The sequence below is a fragment of the Rhizophagus irregularis genome, chromosome 7, assembly GCF_026210795.1.
Source record: "Rhizophagus irregularis chromosome 7, complete sequence".
Lineage (NCBI taxonomy): Eukaryota > Fungi > Glomeromycota > Glomeromycetes > Glomerales > Glomeraceae > Rhizophagus > Rhizophagus irregularis.
The window spans coordinates 3,409,924-3,433,712 of record NC_089435.1 but is presented as its reverse complement, the minus strand read 5'-3'; the positions used below and the strand labels follow the sequence as shown (position 1 = coordinate 3,433,712).

General features: G+C 28.2%; 6 protein-coding genes across 6 annotated transcripts; 3 read left to right on the top strand and 3 right to left on the bottom strand.

Annotated features, from left to right (window-relative positions):
* Positions 1 to 4,528: 4,528 nt before the first annotated feature.
* On the top strand, positions 4,529 to 5,938 carry OCT59_027513 (uncharacterized protein; the record flags this gene model as incomplete). The annotated part of the gene is made up of 7 exons (XM_066137026.1): positions 4,529 to 4,537; positions 4,612 to 4,841; positions 4,924 to 4,976; positions 5,060 to 5,271; positions 5,343 to 5,520; positions 5,619 to 5,705; positions 5,784 to 5,938. 7 exons carry the CDS (start codon positions 4,529 to 4,531, stop codon positions 5,936 to 5,938), a joined length of 924 nt encoding a protein of 307 aa, XP_065993454.1.
* Positions 5,939 to 11,581: 5,643 nt separating this feature from the next.
* On the top strand, positions 11,582 to 12,814 carry OCT59_027512 (uncharacterized protein; the record flags this gene model as incomplete). Its single annotated transcript, XM_025310875.1, has 3 exons — positions 11,582 to 11,879; positions 11,950 to 12,207; positions 12,279 to 12,814. The coding sequence occupies 3 exons, from the start codon at positions 11,582 to 11,584 to the stop codon at positions 12,812 to 12,814; spliced, it is 1,092 nt and encodes a 363-aa protein (XP_025177551.1).
* Positions 12,815 to 13,638: 824 nt separating this feature from the next.
* OCT59_027511 (uncharacterized protein) lies at positions 13,639 to 14,033 on the top strand (the record flags this gene model as incomplete). The annotated part of the gene is made up of 2 exons (XM_066137025.1): positions 13,639 to 13,652; positions 13,742 to 14,033. 2 exons carry the CDS (start codon positions 13,639 to 13,641, stop codon positions 14,031 to 14,033), a joined length of 306 nt encoding a protein of 101 aa, XP_065993453.1.
* Positions 14,034 to 14,619: 586 nt separating this feature from the next.
* On the bottom strand, positions 14,620 to 16,014 carry OCT59_027510 (uncharacterized protein; the record flags this gene model as incomplete). The annotated part of the gene is made up of 8 exons (XM_066137024.1): positions 14,620 to 14,630; positions 14,725 to 14,899; positions 14,978 to 14,991; positions 15,056 to 15,127; positions 15,207 to 15,491; positions 15,564 to 15,586; positions 15,636 to 15,692; positions 16,007 to 16,014. 8 exons carry the CDS (start codon positions 16,012 to 16,014, stop codon positions 14,620 to 14,622), a joined length of 645 nt encoding a protein of 214 aa, XP_065993452.1.
* Positions 16,015 to 17,749: 1,735 nt separating this feature from the next.
* Positions 17,750 to 18,037, bottom strand: OCT59_027509 (uncharacterized protein; the record flags this gene model as incomplete). The annotated part of the gene is made up of 1 exon (XM_066137022.1): positions 17,750 to 18,037. The coding sequence occupies one exon, from the start codon at positions 18,035 to 18,037 to the stop codon at positions 17,750 to 17,752; it is 288 nt and encodes a 95-aa protein (XP_065993451.1).
* Positions 18,038 to 19,105: 1,068 nt separating this feature from the next.
* Positions 19,106 to 19,536, bottom strand: OCT59_027508 (uncharacterized protein; the record flags this gene model as incomplete). The annotated part of the gene is made up of 3 exons (XM_066137021.1): positions 19,106 to 19,236; positions 19,330 to 19,428; positions 19,506 to 19,536. The coding sequence occupies 3 exons, from the start codon at positions 19,534 to 19,536 to the stop codon at positions 19,106 to 19,108; spliced, it is 261 nt and encodes an 86-aa protein (XP_065993450.1).
* Positions 19,537 to 23,789: the final 4,253 nt, after the last annotated feature.

Here is a 23,789-nt window from a genome sequence, read left to right as displayed (position 1 = left end):
AAATGCTTGATAAAAAACAGGTTTTTATAAATTACCAATAACTTACATAATCAATTCTTCCTAAATGGTTAATAATCATTATCTATAATAAACGCAATAGATTACTGAAATTAAAAATTTGATGTATTAATATTTCCAAACACGGAGACATGCGTAATGCACACAATATTAAATCCTTTGAAATCTATGAAAAAGATATAAATAAGCGAAAAATAAAAAAAAAGAATAGAAAAAAGAAAAAAGAAAAAAACTTTGATAGTTTCCCTATAAAAAATTTTGATCCGTTTTTTGATTCCGTTTTTATTCCGTTTATATTATTAAATAGACAATTCCGTGTTTATTCAGCAAAGGTCTCATATTTGATTATTTGCGGAATTTATATGGAAATTTTACTGAAATTATCTGTAAAAAACGGAAAATTTATTGAATAATAACACTGATAATAAACTAATAAAAAACTGATTAATTCATAGATAAATTCATAGAATAATTTATTGCATAAAACTGAAAATAAATTAATAAAAAACTGATAAATTCATAGAATGATTTATTTTATAAAATGAATAAATTTTGGATAAAAAACTGAGATATAAATGGATAATTTCTACTTTACTAATTAGTTTTCTTGCTAACAGGTCTTGTTATTTGTGCAGTTTTTGGAGTTTTTGCTTGGATTTGTGAAGAAGATTTCTTTTTCCTTTTTTACCTATAAAATTGGAAAGTGTAATAAATATAATTATATTTATTTGAAAAAAATAAAACTCCTGCCTTATTAGAAGTTTCTGCAATTTTATCCATAACAGGCGTAGTAACATGGAGACGCCTGGAGTAGGAGATGGTAGACCCTCAGTACCTGGCACATTAGCTTTGGAAATGGAAGTTGGTAAAATAGTTGCTTTTGAACAGTAAAAAATAATAGTGTTTATACTTTATATTATTTAAAATGTTAATATTAATTACTATGGAATAATTATAAAAATAATACTTGAAGTACTTCCAGAAGCTTGCACGTTCATCATTAGTAGCGTCACGCACAGCACTACGTGCATCTAGAGATGATCCTGCAAGCGAAGGATCAATGGTTATTAGCTCTGTATATAATTTATGACGTTTTCAGAATGCAAAACATTAATGAGAGATAGATCATCTAATAATGCAAGAAATAGTTGTTTGCACTGTTCATATAAACTAAGTTCACAAATATTAATAGCATGATTAGTACTTTGTGACATCTTTTAAAAGAAATTTTAAAATATTTATTATCAAAGAAAAGAAGAGTTGAGTGTTTTATTAGATAAAAGTTTGAGTTGTATTTATAATAAATAAACAAAGTTTATATATTTATAAACTTTTGAAAAGTATATGATAATTGATACGCGTCTTATAAATTTGAAAGTATAAATAGTTTAATATTTATAATATAAAAGTATATGAAAGTTTAATAATTGATACGCGAAACTTAATATTTATAATAATAAATATTGTATAAGCATTAATTTTTTTTAATAATATATTTTTTTAAATATATGGAATTTATCAGTTATATGAAATTAGTATTTAATATAAAAATTTAAAAACTCTGATTATTTTTAATATTAATAATTTTTAATATGGTTAAACAATTTCGTGTAAGGCATATAAAAAAACACAAAAAAACTGGGACCCCAGTTCCCCAGGCGTCACTGACTGTTATCCCTAGTGAATTTTTTATTTGCTACTATATTTTTGATCTATTCATATTATTTTTTCCGGTTTTGTTCCATTTATTATCATGGTTAATTATCAGCAAATTATCAGTTAATTTTAGAAATCTGATAGTCCATTTTAATTCCGTATTTATTATATTGCTGAAATTACTGAAAGAATCCGGATTGCTATTCAACCAGTTACTATTCCGAAAAAATTCACTGATTATTTACGGAACCCAAACAAAATCACGGAGTTATAACGGAAAAATTCTGGAGTGTCATTTTTTATAGGGTTTTTCACATGATTCAAACTTTTAAAATTAAAAGTTTCTAACAAAATGAATCAAACCGAAGTTACCATAATATCGCAACTGATGAAGTCACTGAAAAGCCAAAGGCCATTATTGATTAATGTACTGTACAGTCATGTAATAAATTAATAACATTTTGTAAACTATGTAAACATCTTCATTCTAATGTATACTAGTTAAATAATTATTTTATCAGTATGTCTATAGTCTACAACTTTTAAATCTATTTATTTTTAATATCAAATTTAATTAATTAGTTTACTTGTGTTATTATAATTATCAAATTACTTAATAATTCGAGTCACTATTAATATTTTATATCTTTTATTTCATTATTTCCGTATCTTATATAAATTTGATTATTTACTATTCACTTTTATCCTATGACTTTTTTGTTATTGAGGACATGGTTAAATTCGCCATGATTGGTTGATATTAGTTGATTATGTGTTACAAAATTTCAATTAAAAATGATTATTTGTAATAATAAAATAAAAAAGCGTTATAAAACTTTTGTGATAGCGCAGGAAAATCTTTGAATTATCGTATAGTGCATTTACGTAGTACGCTAAAAAGTAAATTTTGATGTTGTCGGTCAACCCCATTACTTGCAAGGAATTATATTCCTTTGCCAACCAGGTCGCCTACAAGTTTAATTTCTTTGTAAAATATAATCCCCGAGTTCTCTCTTTTTTATAATAATACGCCAAATCCTATCTTTTAATGTCCAACTTTCATATCCCAATTTATAATATCCAACCTTTTTATCATATATTCACCATTAGTTTAGGACTCATTCTGACCTAAACTATCTAACTATAAAACTAAAAATAAATTATATACTAAAAATAAATATTAAACTGCGCCACTAAACTAATTATAATGTTAGTCCTTACAATGTACAAAGGCTTATGTATGTGCCACATTGATATGGACAAGAAACAGGAGTCAACACAAATTTTACTGTCATAACGTTTTAATTTTCTTTAATCTCTTTTAAAGAAATGAAATCCTTTCACATTTTCAAAACATGTGACAAATTTATCCAAGTGTTGTATGTTGAAACGGGAAAATGTGTGATATGCGTTTAATAGCATTAAGTTGACAAAATAGGCAATTTCATAGATTTTCATCATTGTTTCCAGTTTTATATGGAAAGCCGTCCTTGACAAAAGGTTGATGTCCAAACATCATGAAATATAATGTTTAGACATCATGATGGTATGTCTAGACATCATGTTTGATATATGTAGGATGATGTTTGTACATTATTTAACATGATGTGAAAGACATCAACCGACATGATGTCTAGACATCATGCTGATCAAATTACCAAATATAGTATATTTATGAGTTACACAAAATAAAATTTACTATATTTGGTAACATGATGTCTAAGACATCATGTCGGTTGATGCTTGAGCATCATGTTGAATGATGTACAAACATTATTCTACATATATCAAACATGATGTCTAGACATTATCCAACATGATGTCTGGATATCAACCTTTTGTCAAGGACGGCTTTCCATAGTTTTAGACCAGTGAGAAAAAAAAATTCTTTGTATATGTTTCATGTATTAATAGTGTGACAAACATTATATACTTTTGACTGCGGTTATATTTTTAATAAAGTTTAAATTATGCGTATAATTCATAAATTGTTGTTTTTTTTAGTAGCAGAAGAAAATGAAAATTTTTACAAGTTTCCGGAGAATTCAACGAAAAAAAATTTTTTTTTTTACAATTAACAAAAAAAAATGTCTGGACTCTATCATAAAGACATTCTTTTCTTGAAATTTGCTGGATGATCCAAAATCTCTGTTTTCGTGCTATAGCGTTATAATGTTATCGAAATATTGCTATTTTTATTATTTTTATTACATACTTGATATTAGAAACTATTTTTTTCATAAAATAAAGAAATTAAATTAATAAAACGTTTTTTGGGTTTGTGATTTTTTAATTTACATGATCATCATGGTTTAGAAACGACAAAGATTCTTTGTAAATATAAATATCTAACGTTTCAATCTCACTTTCACCATGAACAAGGGAATATATTCCTTTGTATTTAAAAATATAAATAAGCTGCTCGCAATAATTATTGACATGATAAAAAAGGCACTTCATAAATATCTCCTTTCAGTTTTTCTATAATAATTTTCATCTTTTCGTTGTCTTAATATCTTCATTATCTTAATAATTTTATCTCCTCGTTATTTTAAAATTTCATCTATTTGTTATCTTAATAATTTTCATCTCCTTGTTATCTTCCTTTTCTTTTATCCATCAGCTGGTCTCTTGGATTTAACTTATCCCAAAAATGAATTCACTAGTTGTTCTTTATAGAATACTTCGTAAATTTTATAAAGGGTTAAAGCGTATAGAAAAGGTTTTCTTGTACACATATATTATAGATATGTTCATATATAGTTTTCTGTTCGTTGGCACTTTATTCTTAACAGGAGAATTCGACAAGTATTTTATACTTATTCCATTAATATTTTTTCCTATAATATCAGGGATGATTATGGTAATATAATGATTTATGCTGAAGATCGTTTAATGTATTTAATACTAGCTATTAATTTATTTTATTATTTGTAGTTCTATGGTAAAACCGTTTATCATGGATTAGCATTCCTTGGTGTACATATATTTCCTGTTGTTGGAGGGATAGCTAGTTTTTATACTCAATATTTTCATTGTAGAGACCATACTGTGTCATGTTTTGCAAATCAAAAGTTTTATATAATAGGTTCATCTTTTTTAATTGCGATTTCAATTTTATTTCAATTACTATATACATTATATGTGTACTTAATATGGAAAAAAGGGTAAGTGATAATATCTTTTAATTTGTAACCAAAAAAAATAAAAAATATTAAATTTATTTATTTCATTTTTTTTTTATCTTAGAATATGGCCTCTAGTATATGAATTCAAATATTCTAGGCATGATGAGATTAAAGGTAAATAATCCATTTATTTGAATCCTTCAGCGTATATATATTTATTTAGTTCCTAAATTTTTCTTTTTCTTTTTTTGACTTAGAAATGCATGCAATATATGAGGTCCAATTTCCATTGTTTCATGCTCAGATAATGATGATAGGGCTATTGTTAGTTGCTTATTTAGTAGGAATAAATAGTATGAACCTGTTAGCACTAACAAAAAGACAAATTAGACTTCGAGACCTATTTATAAATTTTCAAGTGCCGTTAAACATAATATTCCTTTATTATTCATATTTTATACTCAAAGGTGTAAGTACATTATTTTTTTGTTCTTTAATATAATGTTATTATACTAAAACAATTTACATCAACATATTTAGGTGAGGGATGAAAAACATTATTTAATGTTTATCGTATATATAGGAAATTTTATTCAAGCCTTATTATTATATTTTGATATGGCTAGTTTCTGTGAACGATATAATAAATCGGTAAAAGCAAAATATCCGTTACAATGCTTTCAGTATAATATGCCTATGTGTGCATTTTTATTATATGGTAATAATAATTTCGCATAATTTTATATTGTTTTTAAATTAGCCTATAAAAATTATACTAATGATTCTTTTTTTAAAAAATATATTTATATGTAATAGCATGTCTATGTTGGATCGTTTTGGCATTATCAACATGGAACACTATTAGATGCCATAAAAATTTTGGTAAATTTATGAAATTCTACAGTATGTAATTTTTATTCTTCATTCTAATTATTCATTTTTTTTTCCTCAATACTAATAATTAATTAACTCTTTAAATAGTACAATATGAACCACCTCCTCCGGAATTTGAATCTGGCAGAAAATTAGTAATAAGAGAATCAAGTAGTATGGCACCTCCTCCGGAATTTAAATTTGACAGAAAATTAGTAAAAAGAGAATCAAGTAGTATGGCAAAGCATTCACACATCGTCTAATATTATAAAATTTAAAAATGGATTTTAAACTAAATTTTTTTTTTATACAATTATAATAGAAAGTTTACAATTATTTTTAATAAATAACATAAAAGTTAATAAAAATGAATTTTCTCTAACAAATTCATGAAACAACTACTGAAGTATTAAATTAAAGCTAAATTACAAAGTAAAATAATTTAAATTTATTCGCGATTAATCAATGAATTTTTTTACCGAATATTCTCAATATTATCGCCATTTTCAAAATGGTGTACGCAGTTTATTTGTGATTATATATTCGAATACCAATACTCGCCCAGTTTTCATCCATTTTTTGTCCATATTTCGTCCGGTTTTCGTCCGGTTTTCAGTTTTCTTTTTTTTTATTCAAATTTAACTGCGTACATCATTTTGAAATGGCGATAATATAAATAATAAATTATTATTGTAGGTGTAAATCAAAACTATCGTCTTTTAACAACTAATAAGAAATGTAACAAAAAATGTACCATATTTAGTATTTCACCCTGTCTTACGTATGCTACCATTATCTATTAGGACAAAAGAAGAGGCTTTGTCTTAAAAGAGCTAATGATTCATCAACTTAAAATACCGAACTTGCTAAATATTGATTATACTGACTCTAATATAGTTAGTGATATTTTAATTATTTATTTTTAGTTTTGAGCAAAGCAGATAGAAATAGGTCTCGATAGTCAATGTGAAAAAGATCAGACGGTATATAAATGATATATATAATGTAGATCTTTTCCTGTTTTGTAATTTTTCTTATTTCCTAATAAAGTAATATTTTGACTTCGTAAAAAAAAAAAAAAAATTAAATTAATTATAAAATAATTTCTACTAAGTTATGAATACAATTCAATATTTTTAGTAATAATGTGATTTATTTTCATCATTTATTAATCGCCAATCTAACGATTATAGTCACCAATTATTTCTCCTGATTTTTTAAAAAAATATAAATAAATGAGGGATATTCTTGATAAACAGGTTTTTATAAATTACCAATAACTTACATAATCAATTCTTCCTAAGTGGCTAATAATCATTATCTAATAACGCAAAAATTAAGTTGATATATCAGTTTTTTGATTGTTCATGCTTGACGCCACCTCAGAACCATTTTTATCATATATAGTATACTGTATGCCTGGTTGATGATAAAAAAAGAACATTTTAAAGAAGTCTAATTTGTTACCTATTACAAAATTAATTATTATCATTAAGAATATTAACATCACTTAAATACCTACAATTTCTTTTTCAATTTCCTCAGTCTAGTTTGTTTTGGATTATTAGATAACTTGGAAGTCAACTTAATAGTTGAATAGTTGAATAATAATTTATTTTATTAATTTAATAAATTAATTGGCTGATCGTATCACTTTTATTTTTTTTTTATACATAAGTATATAAGTAATATTATTAACTTTATTATGTAGTAGTTTATTATAGCTAATTGTATATCATTATGTAATAATCGCGTCTAATAGTTTATTAATAATCACGTCTGGTTAATAGTTTATTATTTATAATCACGTCTATATAAAAGGTTGACAGAAATTTGATCAATTTGATCATGGCTGAACTGTGTTGACTTGATAAAAAAGTAAGATAAAAATACTTCTATGTATTTTTTAAAAATATTTGTTTTTTTTACATCTTTAAAAAGAAAAATCTATTTATTTTCACACATTTATTTACAATAAAGTGTGTTATCAATAGGTCTAAGAGGAGACTTTGTATATGACGCGTTGTAAATGATTTACGCATCGTTAGAGAGAAAAGCTCCTGTACCGTTGTCAACTGACTCTTTAAGATAGAGCCCAAGGTAAAGAAGGTTTTGAGGAGCACTATCAACCATTTATTTATTATTTATTAAGGTAAGCTAAAGATCCCTGCTTAGCCCAGTTTGTGTATGTGTGTTTTTGTGCGTGCGTGTGTAAAAAACAGGCTTATAGACAAAAAAAGCTGAAGGGAAGGAGAAACTGGCTTTCCTGGATGAGGGTTAGTCTATGTACCTTGCTCATTTGTTTGGTATCCAAACCTTTCCGGAAGCTTTTTTTTATGTAGTATGGTGGTGGTTGATTATTTTCTTCCACCGGTACCAACCATACTTACGATATTTTTTTAATTTTTTAGCTGCAACAACATTCAAACTACGATATATAAGCTAGATGCAATACAAGATGATACTAAGAACAATAATGAACAAATTGTAAAAAAATCCACATGAGGAAAGTCTCGCATCTTCCATACAAATTAACAGCCAGTGAGAAGATGATTTTTAAAAATTTACCGCAGAAGAAAATGGATAGATCTGTTACATGTAAAAAAAAAAAATAGTTTTTTCTTTTCGTCTTGTCATTCTTTAGATCAGGTATTAGACGTTTACGTAATAATATATGAATCAAGTGATTTATTTATTTTTGGATTTCCATTATAATAAATTATATTATATTCAAAATTTTTAAAATTCGTTCAAAATAAAAATAGAAAATTCTAATTTACAATGAATTTACACAAAGGGAAATCTTTTTTAAGTATATTATTTATTTTGACGTGATGTTATTAAATGTTTAAATGTATGTTATTAATTACAATATGGAAATTGAGCGAAGATTTGGTGGAATTTTCATCAAAAAAAATCTCATTTATAATAAAATCAAAATCTAAGGAATATGAATATAAATAAAAAAAAATATTTTTTTTCTTTATTTGAAACTAAATTAATGGAAATTACATCTCAAAATCATTCTTTCATGTTTATTATTACATATTGATATATCAGATATAGTGTATATATCGTATAATTATTTTATTTTATTTTCCATTGTTTTGTTCGTCAAAAATAATTGGAATACTGCAATAAATTTATTATAAAAATATATTTAATTAAATTTATTCATCGATTTTTGCATTTCACTGAAATTAAATTCTCTATTAAACGTAACTCTATAGTAATCTTCATAGGTACTATTTGCATATTATATATTTAAAAAAAAATTATATATATATATATATATATTTCTTTCAAATTTCATCCAGTCTTTCTTGTAATTATAAATTCTCCAATCATTTTTTTTTTCAGTTGATCTTTCGATTTAAAATTGAAGTATAAATTTGTCAAAAATTCTCTTCAATTTTTGAATAATCTCCGTTCAAATTTACTTTATAAATAGAATATTGTTTTTTGAATAAATTAATTAAATTATAACAATTAGGATTCATTATAACTAAATAACTAAATAATAATTTATGACTGAATTAATCTCGTTTAATCATATAATAAAGTTTTTATTTAGGATTCAAACTTAAAATGGACATCGTTTATATGGTCTTGACTCTTGATGACCCTCAAAATTGACGATTCTATTTGGGACCTCTTGAAAAAAGCAATTATATGAAATAATTATGTCTTTTATGCCTTATTTAACGATTGATACTTAATACCATTATTTTTAGTAACTTTATAATCATCTGTGTTTACTGCGCCACATTCTATTTACAAATATCCAATTTCATTGTTACGCTAAAAAATTTTTGGTTTCTTTACAAAATTTGGTATTTTTCATCGTTAAAAAAAATTTTAAATATAATATTATTTTCAAAAAATTTTTTTTTCAATGTTTCCAATGTCACTTCCAGTAATTCAGTAAAAATAAAGAAATTGATGATATTATTAAAGAACAACAATTAAAATTAAAATTCATCATTGATACAATATATAATAAATTTAACGTTATTAAAAGAAATGCCCTATAAAAAATTTTATCCGTTATTTCTGTAAAAACTCCGTGAAAATGATCCTTTCACGGATCCATTCACGGAAAATGCAAATAATTCGATATAAAATTCCGTGATATAAAGTTATTAATTACGGAAATATGAGCCTTTTACGGAAAAAAGATGAAATAAAAAAAAAACGGATTGACTTCTTTTACAGGATGGAAATTAAAAAAATTATCATATGGGAAATTGGGAATGATGGTCCATTATATTATGATGATCTTGGTAAAAAGGAATGGATAAGAGAATTGGATAAGAAAGTTTGTTTAATAAATTATTATGATGTTATTAACGAGTTTTTACTTAAGGTATAAAATAATTTTAGTACTTTTTTATATAATAATATGTAAACATGTACTGTATATAATAATATTTATTATTTTTCTTTGTAAGGTCAATATGGTGAGCAAATATATGGAATGTCACAAAATCCATATACAAATCATTATATTTTAGTTACAATGATATGTAAATCATGTTTAATAAATAATTTAAAAATAAATTTTACAAAATGGACCAGTGAGAATGAACAAATTGATGTTTTCATTAAAAAAAAAAGGAAATTACAAATTAAAAATTATGATAATATAGTATTTGAATGGATACCATATAATCAATTTGATAATATTATAATAAAAGGTGATTTTTCTACGAAACATCCCTTCGGCGAAATGGCTTCGTGAAATGGATTTTGGTGAAATGTACCGTAACCAGGTTATATGGTATGGATAGGTTACGGTTATAAGTATAATTAGATTATATCACATTGGTTATTTTCTGCTATTCTAGCCATCGTTTCGGAGTTTTTCTCTTTCTGTTTCAGTACGATTTAACTATATTGACCTAAGTATACATGTTTTGGTATAATCTAACTATACTTTATTTTGTCCCACCGGCATTAAATGCAATTTCAGAAATTTTCGGAAATTTATTTTTTAATTTGTAAATACCGAGACGTTGTCCCACATTAAAATTTGCAAATCAAAATATATAATATGGTCATTCCTAGTTTAAGTCACGTGATTTTACGTAAAAAATTTTCCCAAATTAGGATTATTATTATTATAGGAATTTCTATTTTTAGTTTTGTTTATTTTATTTAATTAGAACATACATGTATTGTAATGAGGGAGGTATTTTATATAATTTGTATGTTTTTCTTCATATAAATAAATAAAGTGCTTCGTTTATCAAATACATACATACATATATATATGGTCATTGATCTTCAATATTTGACTTTTGAAGAGGACGTCTAAGTCGTCTAACGTCTAAAGCCGAAAAATCACGTGACTTCACAAAAAAATTTTTCTAAATAAAGCTTTTCGCCATATATACACAACCTTTTAAACATATTTGCTAAGTGTATTTTGGCCTGCTCTGCAACTTTACTTAGAGCACAAAATGAGGCTTTGAATGCCGTTTTCGATTTATTTGACTTTATATTTTAATTAAGGTTTTATAAAAAAAGAGTCCACTCATATTATATCATATCACGTGATTTTCCCGCTTGCTGATGTGGGACAAATAAAATTTCGGGATTGCGTGCTTAAATAATCAAAATCTCGGAAATTTTACACAATTTTATTTTTCTATTTTACGAATGATAATTAACAATTTAATAGACTTTTAAAGAAAATAAAGAATGATTTAGTTAATAAGCTACAGTATGAAGAAATCTATTGATATAATGAAAAAGTGTGATGGTATATTAATTGAATTTCAATAAAGATACGATCATAACTCCAAAAAAAATGTATAAAAGAACGTGTTTTTTTCTTTGATAGCACTTCATTCTTTTACACTAAAATATTATACTAAAACATTTCCTCTGTAAAACAATAAGCAATGCAGCAGCAAATTATTTCCTCAAGTTGCAAAGCAACTCCTATCAAACACATATTATCCTTCAAGTTAATTTCTTTAATCTCTTTAATCTTTTTATCAGTATTAATCGAAGCTGCTCCAGTATCTAATGCTCTTGGTCCCATTACATCAGCCCCTAATTTAAAGAGCTTTGCTAATTACGCTGCTGCTGCTTATATTAAGGCTCCTCTTAATAATTGGGACTGTGGAGACATCTGTCTTGCAACTAAGGGTACCCAATTTGTTACAGACTTTAAAAACGATGTGCTTAACACAAGGGGTATTTTATATTATTACTGTGCCACACACGTTAACTTTTTGCGTTTATTAACAAAATAATAAATATGTAGGTTACATAGCCATGGAACCAGAAAAAAAATTAATCATCGTATCATATAGAGGAACTGTACCAGGAAGTGTTAGAAATTACATTTCTGACTTTGTCATTTATCAAGACGAATATACTCCTGTACCTGGTGCCTCGGTACACCATGGATTTCTTAATGCTTGGGAACAAATTCAACCCAAAGTTACCGATGATCTTATAAAATTAATCAAAGAAAAGCCCGATTTCAATATCGGATTTATGGGTCACAGTTTAGGTGGCGGTAAGTTCAATAAATTAAAAAAATTACATATTTAATTACAACTTTTTAACAGTCTTTTTTTTTTATCATAGCACTTGCTACATTATCGGCATTAGATCTTATACAAAAGGTGCCAGAATTAGCTAAAAGAAATGAAAAAGTGTTTCTTGCTACATTTGGTCAACCAAGAACGGGTGATGAAACCTTTGCTAAATATGTTGATGAAAACCTAATAGCAATAAGATCTATAGTTCGTGGTGATTTAGTTCCTCGTTTACCTACATCATGGACAATTCCATTTATTGGGTCCTATAAACATTTTGGTGAAGAATTATATATAGATAATCCTGATCATGATTCAAGTGCCTTTACTGAATGTAATGCTGAAGATCCAAAATGTTCTGAATCGATACCTTTAACTGAGTTAGGCCTAAAGTATCATTCGGGTCCCTATTATGGTGTTAATATGAGAGATGCTAATGTAAATTTAAATTTCAATGTTGAAACTTACGATTACTCAACTGATCCTTATATCTATTATGATCCAAATTTCAATTATGAGGGAATTATGAGAGTTAACGGTATTGATGGTACTAAGGGAGTTAATGGTACTGAGGGAGGGAGTTAAAGGTACTAAAGAAGTTAAAGGTACTAAGGGAGTTAACGGAGTTGACAGAGATGATAATAACTAAAGGTTATAGATAGATTAATTTTTTATTTTTGGACTTAAAATAGATAATAATGTAACATAATTAATTTAATTAATTTGTTGACTTAAAAATATATAATAATATAATTTAATAAATTTAATTAATTTGTTTTATCACCGTTTTCGAATTACTTGAAACTGCATTTTGTCGTTCACGTGACTGCCTCGTTCACGTTGTTTATATTTATTTTAGCGACTTAGTCTATTTGTCACTTGCATAATATGTCACTACCTGTGTTACCATAAATATATAGCCGGTGGTAAGATGATCCCTACAGACATCTCTGGGTTCCTTTTCATTATGGCATTTGTCCGGCCATTTTTATATACCTTTATCTGATACTAATACTAATACAGTCAACTCTCTATAAATGCACTACTTATAAGTGCACTCCCTTCTTAAATGCACACTTTGATTCAGTCCCAATTATATATGACCTCTAATTATTTACTCTTTATAAATGCACACCTTTTGTAATCGCACGCTTTTATCCAGTCTCAAAGGGGGTGTATTTATTGAGTGTTAATTGTACTATGATATAGATATATAGACATAGATATAGGTAGAGGTAGAGGTATAGGTAGAAGTATAGGTAGAGCCTAGAGGAAAGCCAAGATGAAACTGGCAAGATATGTAACAAAATGAAATAGAACATAAGAAAGGTAAGGTGTTAGATAAGCTTAAACATGAATTGTTCACTCCAGAAACATCACCAGCCATCAATAGAACAAATCTAGCATTGATGAGAACTCACAGGTCGAATGATGTCAAATTAGGTATCAATCAGATATCAAAACTCAGGCTGGTAAATGCCTGATTGATTTCTGATTCTTTCATATTTAAAGTCAAAATGATCTCCTGGTTAGTGTCAGATTTTGGTGGTACGGGGACCACCATTTATTAAAATGTTTACCACATAATCCAGAAGAGGTCTCTAAAAAGTTTGAAGTAAGTGCACCAACTATGCCCATATCAGCCAGCCCAAGCAATTCACTCGAAGCTGAGGACGATTACTACAAAATGCTCTTGGAAGATTGTGCGAAGGATTGTGTGTATTTTGATAAGGAAGTTGATTCCACACCCCAGTTGGTGAAAGAAACGAATGAAGAGATGCCAGACGATTCAGATTTTGGATGATGATGGATACGGTGGATATAATGAATATGGTGAATGTGATAGAGGATATTACTGTCATGATGGAAGATACAAAAGGAGAGGGTCCCCAATGATGAGTCCTATTATCTCTCCAGTAACTGCCTAGAAGAATTATAAGGCGATCATATACTGAATTATCATTTCTTTTTTTTGAATCACATGGGTGGCTTATCATGCTATATAACTACGCCACTTTATCATATGATTCGTAATGTTTCCTATGTGAGATCCAGATAATTCTGCAATAGTATTCGCAGTATACTTTGATTTTTTTCACGAAAACAGTTGACTTCGTCAACGATATCACTTGTAAAAACACACGTTTAAAAATTTCAAAACAAAATCTTTATTATATTTTTACTTAGTCAGAAGGCCTCTTTTTATTAATGTATTCGTATTACATAATAATAAAGAAATTGATTTTGATTAATGCTTTTCGTTATAACAACAGAGCTGTAAGATTTTTTACTCTTTTGCCAAATATTTTATTATTGCCAAAAAGAAAATTAAAGTATACAAGCTACATAGCATTAGCGCATATTTACAATGATATCCTTTTGCTTCTTTCTTAGTTGAAACCTTATAAAGAAGAAATAAAGAAGGTTTGTGTAAACAAGGCAATGTATTTCCTGTAGTATATGAAGTCCAACAAATATCACTAAAAATACTCAACTGATTTCAGAAAGAACTACCTTCTTTTTTTTGGGTGTACGTGCGGTTGTTGGTACTTCTTTGTCTGACAATTTTGGCAAGGAGGATCCAACCTTGTCAATAATTCTCAGTAACGATGTCTTATCAGAAGCTTCCGGCATCTTTATTATGTTGTACGTTTCTGCTAGTACGATATACTACATGGATAATATGATCGATCAATAATTAGTTGGACTCCATAAAAGTTATGTTATTTATTTAATAAAAATGAATACCCTAGTTTGCAAAACTGCAGTCAACAAAACCAACGTGTCAGCAATCCCATCCCGGTCCCAACCCTTTTCCAACCTTACGCAATTCCCAGCGGATGAGACGACAGACGTAGCCATTCGCGCAGTCCATCTCAAGTGTTTGTGCGTATAAACCTTCAAAAAAATTTTTTTTTTTTTATGTTACAGAACTGATTAGTGTTATTCTCAACCACACAAATCAAAGGATGCTTACCAAAATGTAACCATCCAACAGTTTGCAGTTTTTTAGCTCTGTCATCGTTCTTAACCACACTCATCAGTTGAACAAGCATGTCATGCATAATTTTAGGAGTTTTGAATGATTCTTTTAACCATTTTGTTGAATTTTCCTCAAACTTTTTCGCAGCCTCAACCAATCTGAATTTACACCTTCCATTGCGTTCGCAAATCGTTCCATCATTCCTTCGACCCATTTCCTTCCTCTTATCCAAATTTCGATCCTTTTTTTTCAGAGCTTGCAATCGAGCTCGACTCTCCCCTAAGTAGGAAGAATGCAGTTCATCAGTTATCAAGGAGCCTAGTAGAAGCACAAACAACTATGCTCGCTTACCTAATGCAAGTGACAACCTCCAGCTGTTCAAAACAGCGATCAAAAATTATTGACCATATGTTGATATTGTACCAGTTTTCTAGCATATCTCTTTCAAGAGGAGAAGAATTTCGTTCATAGAATGTGCACCTGTTGGAAATTACACAATTGATTTGAGATAATTAAAATATGGAATTTGAGAGATTTCATGTTAGTGATTCTTTGCCACCTCTAAATGGCATTGATAAAGTATTGATAATTTACAATCGTTCATAAACTGTATGAATGTATTGAAAATCTCCGTGCTTTACGGGATCATATTCATCATCTGGATTTATCCACGATCGCAACACTTTTTTCTGGAGGGCTCGTAAGTCATTCTTCACGAAAAATTAGAATCAAAGTATCATAACACATTGTATTATTATATCAATCGCAGACGAAAATGACAAATAAATAAATACCTCTGCATATGAAACCATATGTTCAGCAAGATCCTCTGGAATTTTTGGAACCTTATTTATGTTGCACGCCTTTATTTTGTTCCATTCCTCCTTTGTGAAAAGTTTTTTCAATCACGTATCTTCCAAATCAAGTATCCAACTGTATATAAGACTATAGAAAAAGCAGGAATTAGGCCAAATTGTGACAAACTCTATACAATAAAAGGAAAAAAAATGATTGCATACCTTTCTTCATTCAGCTTCATTCCATACCTAAACATTGTATCTTCGACAATTTTCTCAGAACTTAATTTCCATTTTTTGTTCTCTGCCATCTGGCTGAAGGATAATTCATATGATGTGAGCTCATTAGATGATATTTCTGGACTGGCGGGTCATTGCGGTGGAGGAGGATTTTGCGGCAGTAGGTGACGTTTACATTTCTAGATAAGAAAGAGATCGGCAAACAATTTTTTTGTACTTTGAGGAAGGTGCATAGCTGATTCCTCCTCCAGAATCAGTAGACCTCAAAGAAAAAATGCTGAATTAGTATGAGCAGGATGCGCATGTTATGGTGAATGTATGGCCAACAGGAGACCAGACGCTCTTCTTCCCCACACCATTGGAGCAGGGTGTAGCACAAATTTGTTAAGCAAAAAATGTACACGTCTATGGTGGTGAATAGCCAGGACTGAACACTTTACATGTTACGGTGAAATGGCCAACAGGAGACCAGACGCTCTTCTTCCCCACACCATCGGAGCAGGGTGTAGCACAAATTTGTTAAGCAAAAAGTGTGCACGTCTAAGGTGGTTAATAGCCAACATGGGACCAAACACTCTTTTTCTCCACACCATCGGAGTAGGGTGTAGCACGTTAGCTAAAATACTAACCTTAAGTTCTTCCTGAATTAAAAGCACCTTTTTCAATTTCTTAGTCCTTTTGTCTCCATGTTGAATTAATACATTTAATTCTGCTTGTAGTGAGTCGTGGGAAGCTTTAATCGTTCTTGTTCCTGAATTATTCTGAAGAAAATATTCATCTCATGTTGATAGATCTTTCCATTCAGAGACTGGCTTTCGCCAGAAGTCTTGATGTTGAAGTGTTACCTAAGCCTCCTCCAGTATTCTGTTTTTTTTTCTTTTTTTTCAACATATTATAGTTAGTACATACACGTGTAAATTACAAGTCGAGTACTTGCACATACTTTGATGACACCTATTAATATGGATTTTTTTTCAAAGTCCGGTATGATAATTTTCTAAGCCAGCATGACGTCTTATGTGTATTTATGAATATTAAAAGTGAATATTGAAAGGAAAAAAACTTTCAAAAACTTCAAAAACTAAAAAGTTAAAAAAGTGATTTATAGATAATTTTTCTCATGGGAAAATCATTAAAATCTGATGTAAGATTGTTTACGCGCCATATTATTACACGTATATTGATCACGTTGGTCACTCTTTAATCATTGACTTTATTAACATAAACTGACTCTGCGGCAAAAATTACCTTTTTTGACCCTACTCCTCCTCGTACAAGGTCAAAAAGATAATTTTTGCGACTCTGCATAACCATAATATTATACTCGGGTATTTTATCAGATTTGTAAATTTATCAGATTTTTAAAAAATACTTAATTTAACCAATAAATCATGCAGGCAAAAAAAACTTTTTCCATCATAAGCTATAACTTTATTATCATTATTTATTATCAAAACAATACGCATATGTGAGATTTATAGTAATTGGTATGGGTTGAAACTATTGACTCCAGTCATAAATCACAGTTTGTTCTTTATTCTCTTTATAATAATCTTCTTCTAATTCGCTATCTTCTATTTCACTTTCATTGCTGTCCGCTATTTCACTTTCGTCACTTTCTTTTATTTCATTTTCATTTTCTTTATTATTGTCTCCATCTTCAACTTCTCTTCCGGAGTTTTCTCTATTTACCCTATTTTTTAATTTATCAAAATCAAATATTAAAGCATCTTCTGTTCCATCCATAGAATTTGAAATGCCACAACACTTGAACGACCGCCTAATCATGTTAATATTAAGAGCGTCCCAAGCTTACTTTACCCAGCTTGTTACAAGTGAATAAGAAGTTTTGATTTCCCAGATGCTGTGTAATCTTTAACAGCTTCATTCATCCAATGATTATAAATATTTCGTACCTAATTTTTAAAAGTTAATTTAATTAAATTTGTTTATTTGAAGCAGTTTACAAAGCTCACCTTTGCCTTAAAAGACCTATTTAGTGATACATCAAGTGGTTATAAACGAGAAGTTAGTCCACCTGGAATAACTGCCAAATTGGTTTTCTTTTCACGAAACCGTTGTTTTACAGCATCAGTTTTATATGAGGAAAAGGAATCCAACACCAAAAGAGATCTTGGATTATTGCCTCAACTTGCGCGTTTTGTCCAAATATTTTCTACCCATCAGGTCATCTCACTTTCGTTTCAGATATGGTGATTTGTAACACATAAACTAGTAAACTAGTGTAGGCGTAATCGCGATACGATCATATTAGGAAAGTTCCAGACTGGTTTTCTTATTTATCACATGAGTAATCTGTCTCTTGTTAAGAAACCTGTGAGAAATTTCATAATTTGTTGATTAATATTGTCATCATCCAAATCATGAAGTTCAATACACCTAACAAGCTTTGCATATTCACGCTGTTTAATGTGATTTTTTTCACCAACAGTTGCGTTCACAACGGGACAATATGTTTGGATACAATTTAAAATGTCCGCATAGAGTTTCTGTAGAAAACAAATGCCATGTTCGATTAATAGTAAGTACTTTGTACAATGAATTTTCGTATGATAGATAGTTTAGGATTCCCTTTATTAACTCTGGTAATAGAAACGGTGAAGCCATTGGTATTATTATGTGAAAATGTCGTCCCCTAGAATATTTCAGTGAACTGGCTTCCAAAACTGATTTTTGTATATATCATTTTCAAATACAATCTATGGGCCGGTGCAAAAAGATTGGTACCTAAACATTGCATCGATAAAAAAAATTTTATTATGTAAATATTTTTTTTTATTTATTTAATATTATCAGTATGTATTTGGAAAGATACGATATAAATATCACGTCATGTCATGTGATCCTCATCAGAATGTCAAATTCTTCATCAATTAATTGTATATTTTCATCAGATTCAAAATATTTCTTAACATTTTTAAAAGCTCTTCCCCGAAGTCCTACAATAACCTTTGAAGAAATTTTTTCTTTAAATACATTTAGAAGTGAATTTCTAACAAATAAAAGGTTTGGGTGTGGACTTGAGCATGCAACTTTACCCTTTACAACTGACTAAACACCTTCAATAGGTTGAAGTTCACAATCATGGTATGGAGGGGTAAAATTAACTTCATGTTCATATTGTTCTGCAATGTTAACACAAGAAAATGGAACCTTTTCTTTGTTTATTTTAACCAGCTTTAAAAGTTCTGGTTTTCTTAATTCATCAGAAAAAGCAATATCATGAGAATTTAACCATTCAATTGTAATTTAGGACATCCAAGCATTTTGTGTGGTGTAAAAGTATCGTCTCTATGGCTTTTCCGGTTTGAAACCACCCTTCCAACTGTACTTTCCCCTGCCCAAACACCTCAGCAACACGCTTGCGTAATGTTTGACCTGATGATGATCCTCCTTTTTAGAGTTAGCCCCCAAAAAATATTAATTATCATCAACTTTTCGTTATCGGTTAGTGGTGCATTGCTTCATTTTGTAGAGAAACTATCCATGGTAGGGTAAAAAAATATTAGTAAAAATGTTTATACGAAGTCATTGTAATATATATATTTTTTCAGCCCATCTTGTTTTAGTCTTACGGTATTTTTCTTGGTGTAAATCCTTTCCTTATCGGGTGAGGTACCAATCTTTTTGCACCGGCCCATATCAAATATAAATATTCCTAAGTGTTATATCCAAAGGGAAACGTTTCACATATCTGGTACCTTAGTGTTTTGAGACGAGAATAAGATATAATAATTTTATGGGAAATCCATAGTTTTACTTTTTTGAACTTCATTACAACATTCTTTAGGCCTAGATTGCTAAGCCACCGCTCTTTTTATATTTATGAATGAATCATGTGCTTTACCATAATACAGAAATTGATAGGCTGATTATAGTCACCGGACTCTTGGGAATGCTACAAACTATATAAAGTGTATAATAGTTTGCATCGATTTCTTACATGTGTGAAATCTTGCATCAAATAATTCGAAACTTTATCTTTTGCTACAATTTCTTTAATAAAAGATCTCGATAAAAATAAACTAATTTTTCGGAATTATTTCCTCAAATTTGCGATACAGTAAATTCGAATGTCCATATATTTTACATTTTATAATCCTAACTCCCCTTTAAACATGAACTCTTAATTTGTCACCGTTGAATATTTATTATGCAATAATTTCAATGAACTAATACAATATTCATTACGACGTCCCGCTTCATTTAAAATTATTTTAATATACATTCTTAACTTACATAAGTAAGAAATTTTATTAATTGTATTTTTGAAAATTTTCACTACTTTTCATTATTATATTAATGGCAAAATACTCAGGTCCTTCTAGTCAAATTCTATGGAAGTCGTGTTCACATAATATCATTGTATATGTCTTAATCTTTAAGAAATTTTATCCAAATAAACTGTTGGTGAAATGACTTTCAGTGAAACGTTTGTCGGTGACCCTGTCATTAAAGGACGTTTGTCGGTAAAGCAATTGTCGGCCAGGTCTTTTATGGATTTATAACGCTTTTTATAGGCATTGAAATGAAAATACGTGGCATTTACTATAGTTTTGTATGTATTCCTTAAAAATATTTAAATACAGTATGTCCAAATATATATTATATAATAAAGAAAGTGAAATCTATCTTTTTATTATAAAATCAGATTCTTTTATAATAAATTCATATATGACTTTATAACTCAAAGCTCTTAAACGGATTACTAATTAAAATATTTAAAATGTTTATTTTTGAATCGTGCGTGAACTATCAATTTTTCGTGATTTTAAATTTTAATACTAGTTTTCTCAATAGCTAATAATTACTTAATTAAACATTTATTTTATATTGATCATACTTTTACGAAATATACAATAAAATAATTTTTTATTGTAAATAAAGTGTGTTATAATATTTATTTTATAAATAAATCCATTATTCCATTTTTATTATGTTACAAGATGTGTAATTACCCAGCTTACAAAAACTAGTTTATTTAATTATAAATTATACAGTTTTAACTACGCAAGCCAAGCTGTATAGAATTATTAAAAAAAAATCGACCATTTTTAATAAATAATAAGAAGAAATAATAACTTTAATAAACAGGAATGACTTTAATAAATAGGAAAAAGAAATAATGATGATGATAATAATATATATTTATAACATAATGACATGAAGAATAATATAAATTAATCAGAATCGCATTTTTTGGCACAATGGCAAAGAGATATGTAGTTAGGAGAGTTAGGAGGATACAAACAACAACATTTTTCATTTGGCTTACATTCTGGATTACAAAGAGCGAGAGCTGTTTTAATATGTATAATACAAAAAATGAGAAGAGTGAGATAAATAAATGAAATTAAATGTCTCGGATTCATAGTGAAATTGTATAATTATTATGAAGGAATTTGTTGTTAGAAGAATTAATCGTTATGGAAAAATCAAAGATGCAAAAGAGAACGTTCCGTTTAAAAGTTAAAAAAAAATCGAGACCCGTTTTATATCTACATTGGAACAACCATAATTAACAATAAAAGTTATTAGAACTCGGTCTTTACCCCTTATTACTGAAACTCCTTATACACTTTTGGATTTCATTTATTAATAAGAAATAATAGTAAATTATTCTTAGTATTTATTTTGAATCACGAATTAATTCGAAAAAATACAATAAGGAACTTTTCAAATTATCAGCTATGTTTCACGTTTGTTTTGCCGATTTTTAAAGAAATATGTAAATTATTTTGCTATAAAATGATAAACAGAATTATATGTACTACAGTAAAAATGAGAAAATCGGGATATCTGACAGATATTCACACCGTTGTAATGCCGTAACTTGCCTAGTAAATTTATTAATTGTGAGGCGCAGTATTATATATTTAAAATTAGTATATAAATTTTTCAGTAGTTTAAAATTGTATTTTAATTGGTCCGCAATGACATTAAAACTATGAATCAGATGAAGAAAGGATTAGATATCAGGTGGTTAACTGTTAATTTGTAGATCATGAAATTAAATTAAAGGATAATTTAATTGGTTACTGAATGATAATAGGATATCTGATATGGGTTAATTCGTAGATCATGATTGCACTTATTTTTGTGATACTTTACGATTAAGGAAATGAACTGTGAATAAACAATGATGAAAAAGACTGAAAAGTGTAGAGCAATGTTTTTCTGCTTTTCACTGAAGCCCATTTCACAGAAACTCATTTTGCCGAAGCAATTCCTACAGAGGGATGTTTCACTGAAGTGCCATTTCGCTGAATGGCCATTTTACTGAATGGCCATTTTATCAAATTACTTTTCTGACAATCATTTCACCTACAAACGTTTTACCGCACGTCTCGCCGACAGGTCACCGACAAATACGGTGTAATACCTAAGCCCGTGATAAGTCACGTTTGCCACCTTAGATATTAACAAAATCATACTTTATTAACAATATAAATAAATACAATAATATGCTTGGTTTAATAATATTAAATAAAGGTTAAATATTTATCCTAAAATTTCTTTCTATTTTCATAAGATCAAAATGATCTGCTATTTATAAGAATCTAAATATAGTAACCTGTCGAACTATTCTACACCTTATTGCTTCAAAAACTAAATAAACATTGCAGAAAAACGGTAACTACGAATTTTCACTCATACCGCCACACTTGGATTGTTTTATATAAAAAAGTCTCTCGGTGCGAAGCAACGAGTTTTATAAAATCTCATTTTATTTATTGCATAGTCAAATTACAAGAAAAAAAAATGGAATAAAAAATTTTTTAATTTATAATTATTATAATTATTACTTCAGTCCAATGAAACTGCCAAGGTCATATGTTATTATCCTTTTGTTTTTTTGCTACGCCTCATGGAGCAGTTGAATTTGTCTTCCTATAGTTTCAACATCTTTTCGATATAGTTTACATACAATTCTTCATGGCATTTTAATGAAAATTCTATTGTTTCAATACGTCTTATGTTTTGAAAAAATTTAAATATTTCAAAAAAAATTGTTAATAGAAGATCTTGTTTCGTTGTCGTTAAACACTTTTCGCGTGTAATATGACTTTTCTATATTCATTAAGAGTGGTAGAGAATTTTTTACTCGACTGTTTTTCTCAAAGATTTTTGGCCTAGTGCATCAGCAGAAAGTTTTAATTTAATTATAAGCTTCTGGAAAAGGTTAGTGTCTTTCTTTATTTACATAATCTTTTTTACATTATTCAGGACCTCAACTTCAAATATTTCCTGAAAAGAAGTCACTTGAATTACAGCATTAACAATACTTCATACATTATATTTATAGAAAAGTTGATACATAATATACGAAAGAAGTATGGCAGCCGCTTTAATATCATCTTGATGATTTACTGTATATATAAATCAATATAATAAAAATGTTTTACTTTATATCATTAAAAATTTACTACAACTTATGTTAGAGGATGGAGACTAAAATTACAATAAAAGATGAACGATAAAAAAAAAATTCTTTTTTTTTTATTGATGTTAATTAATT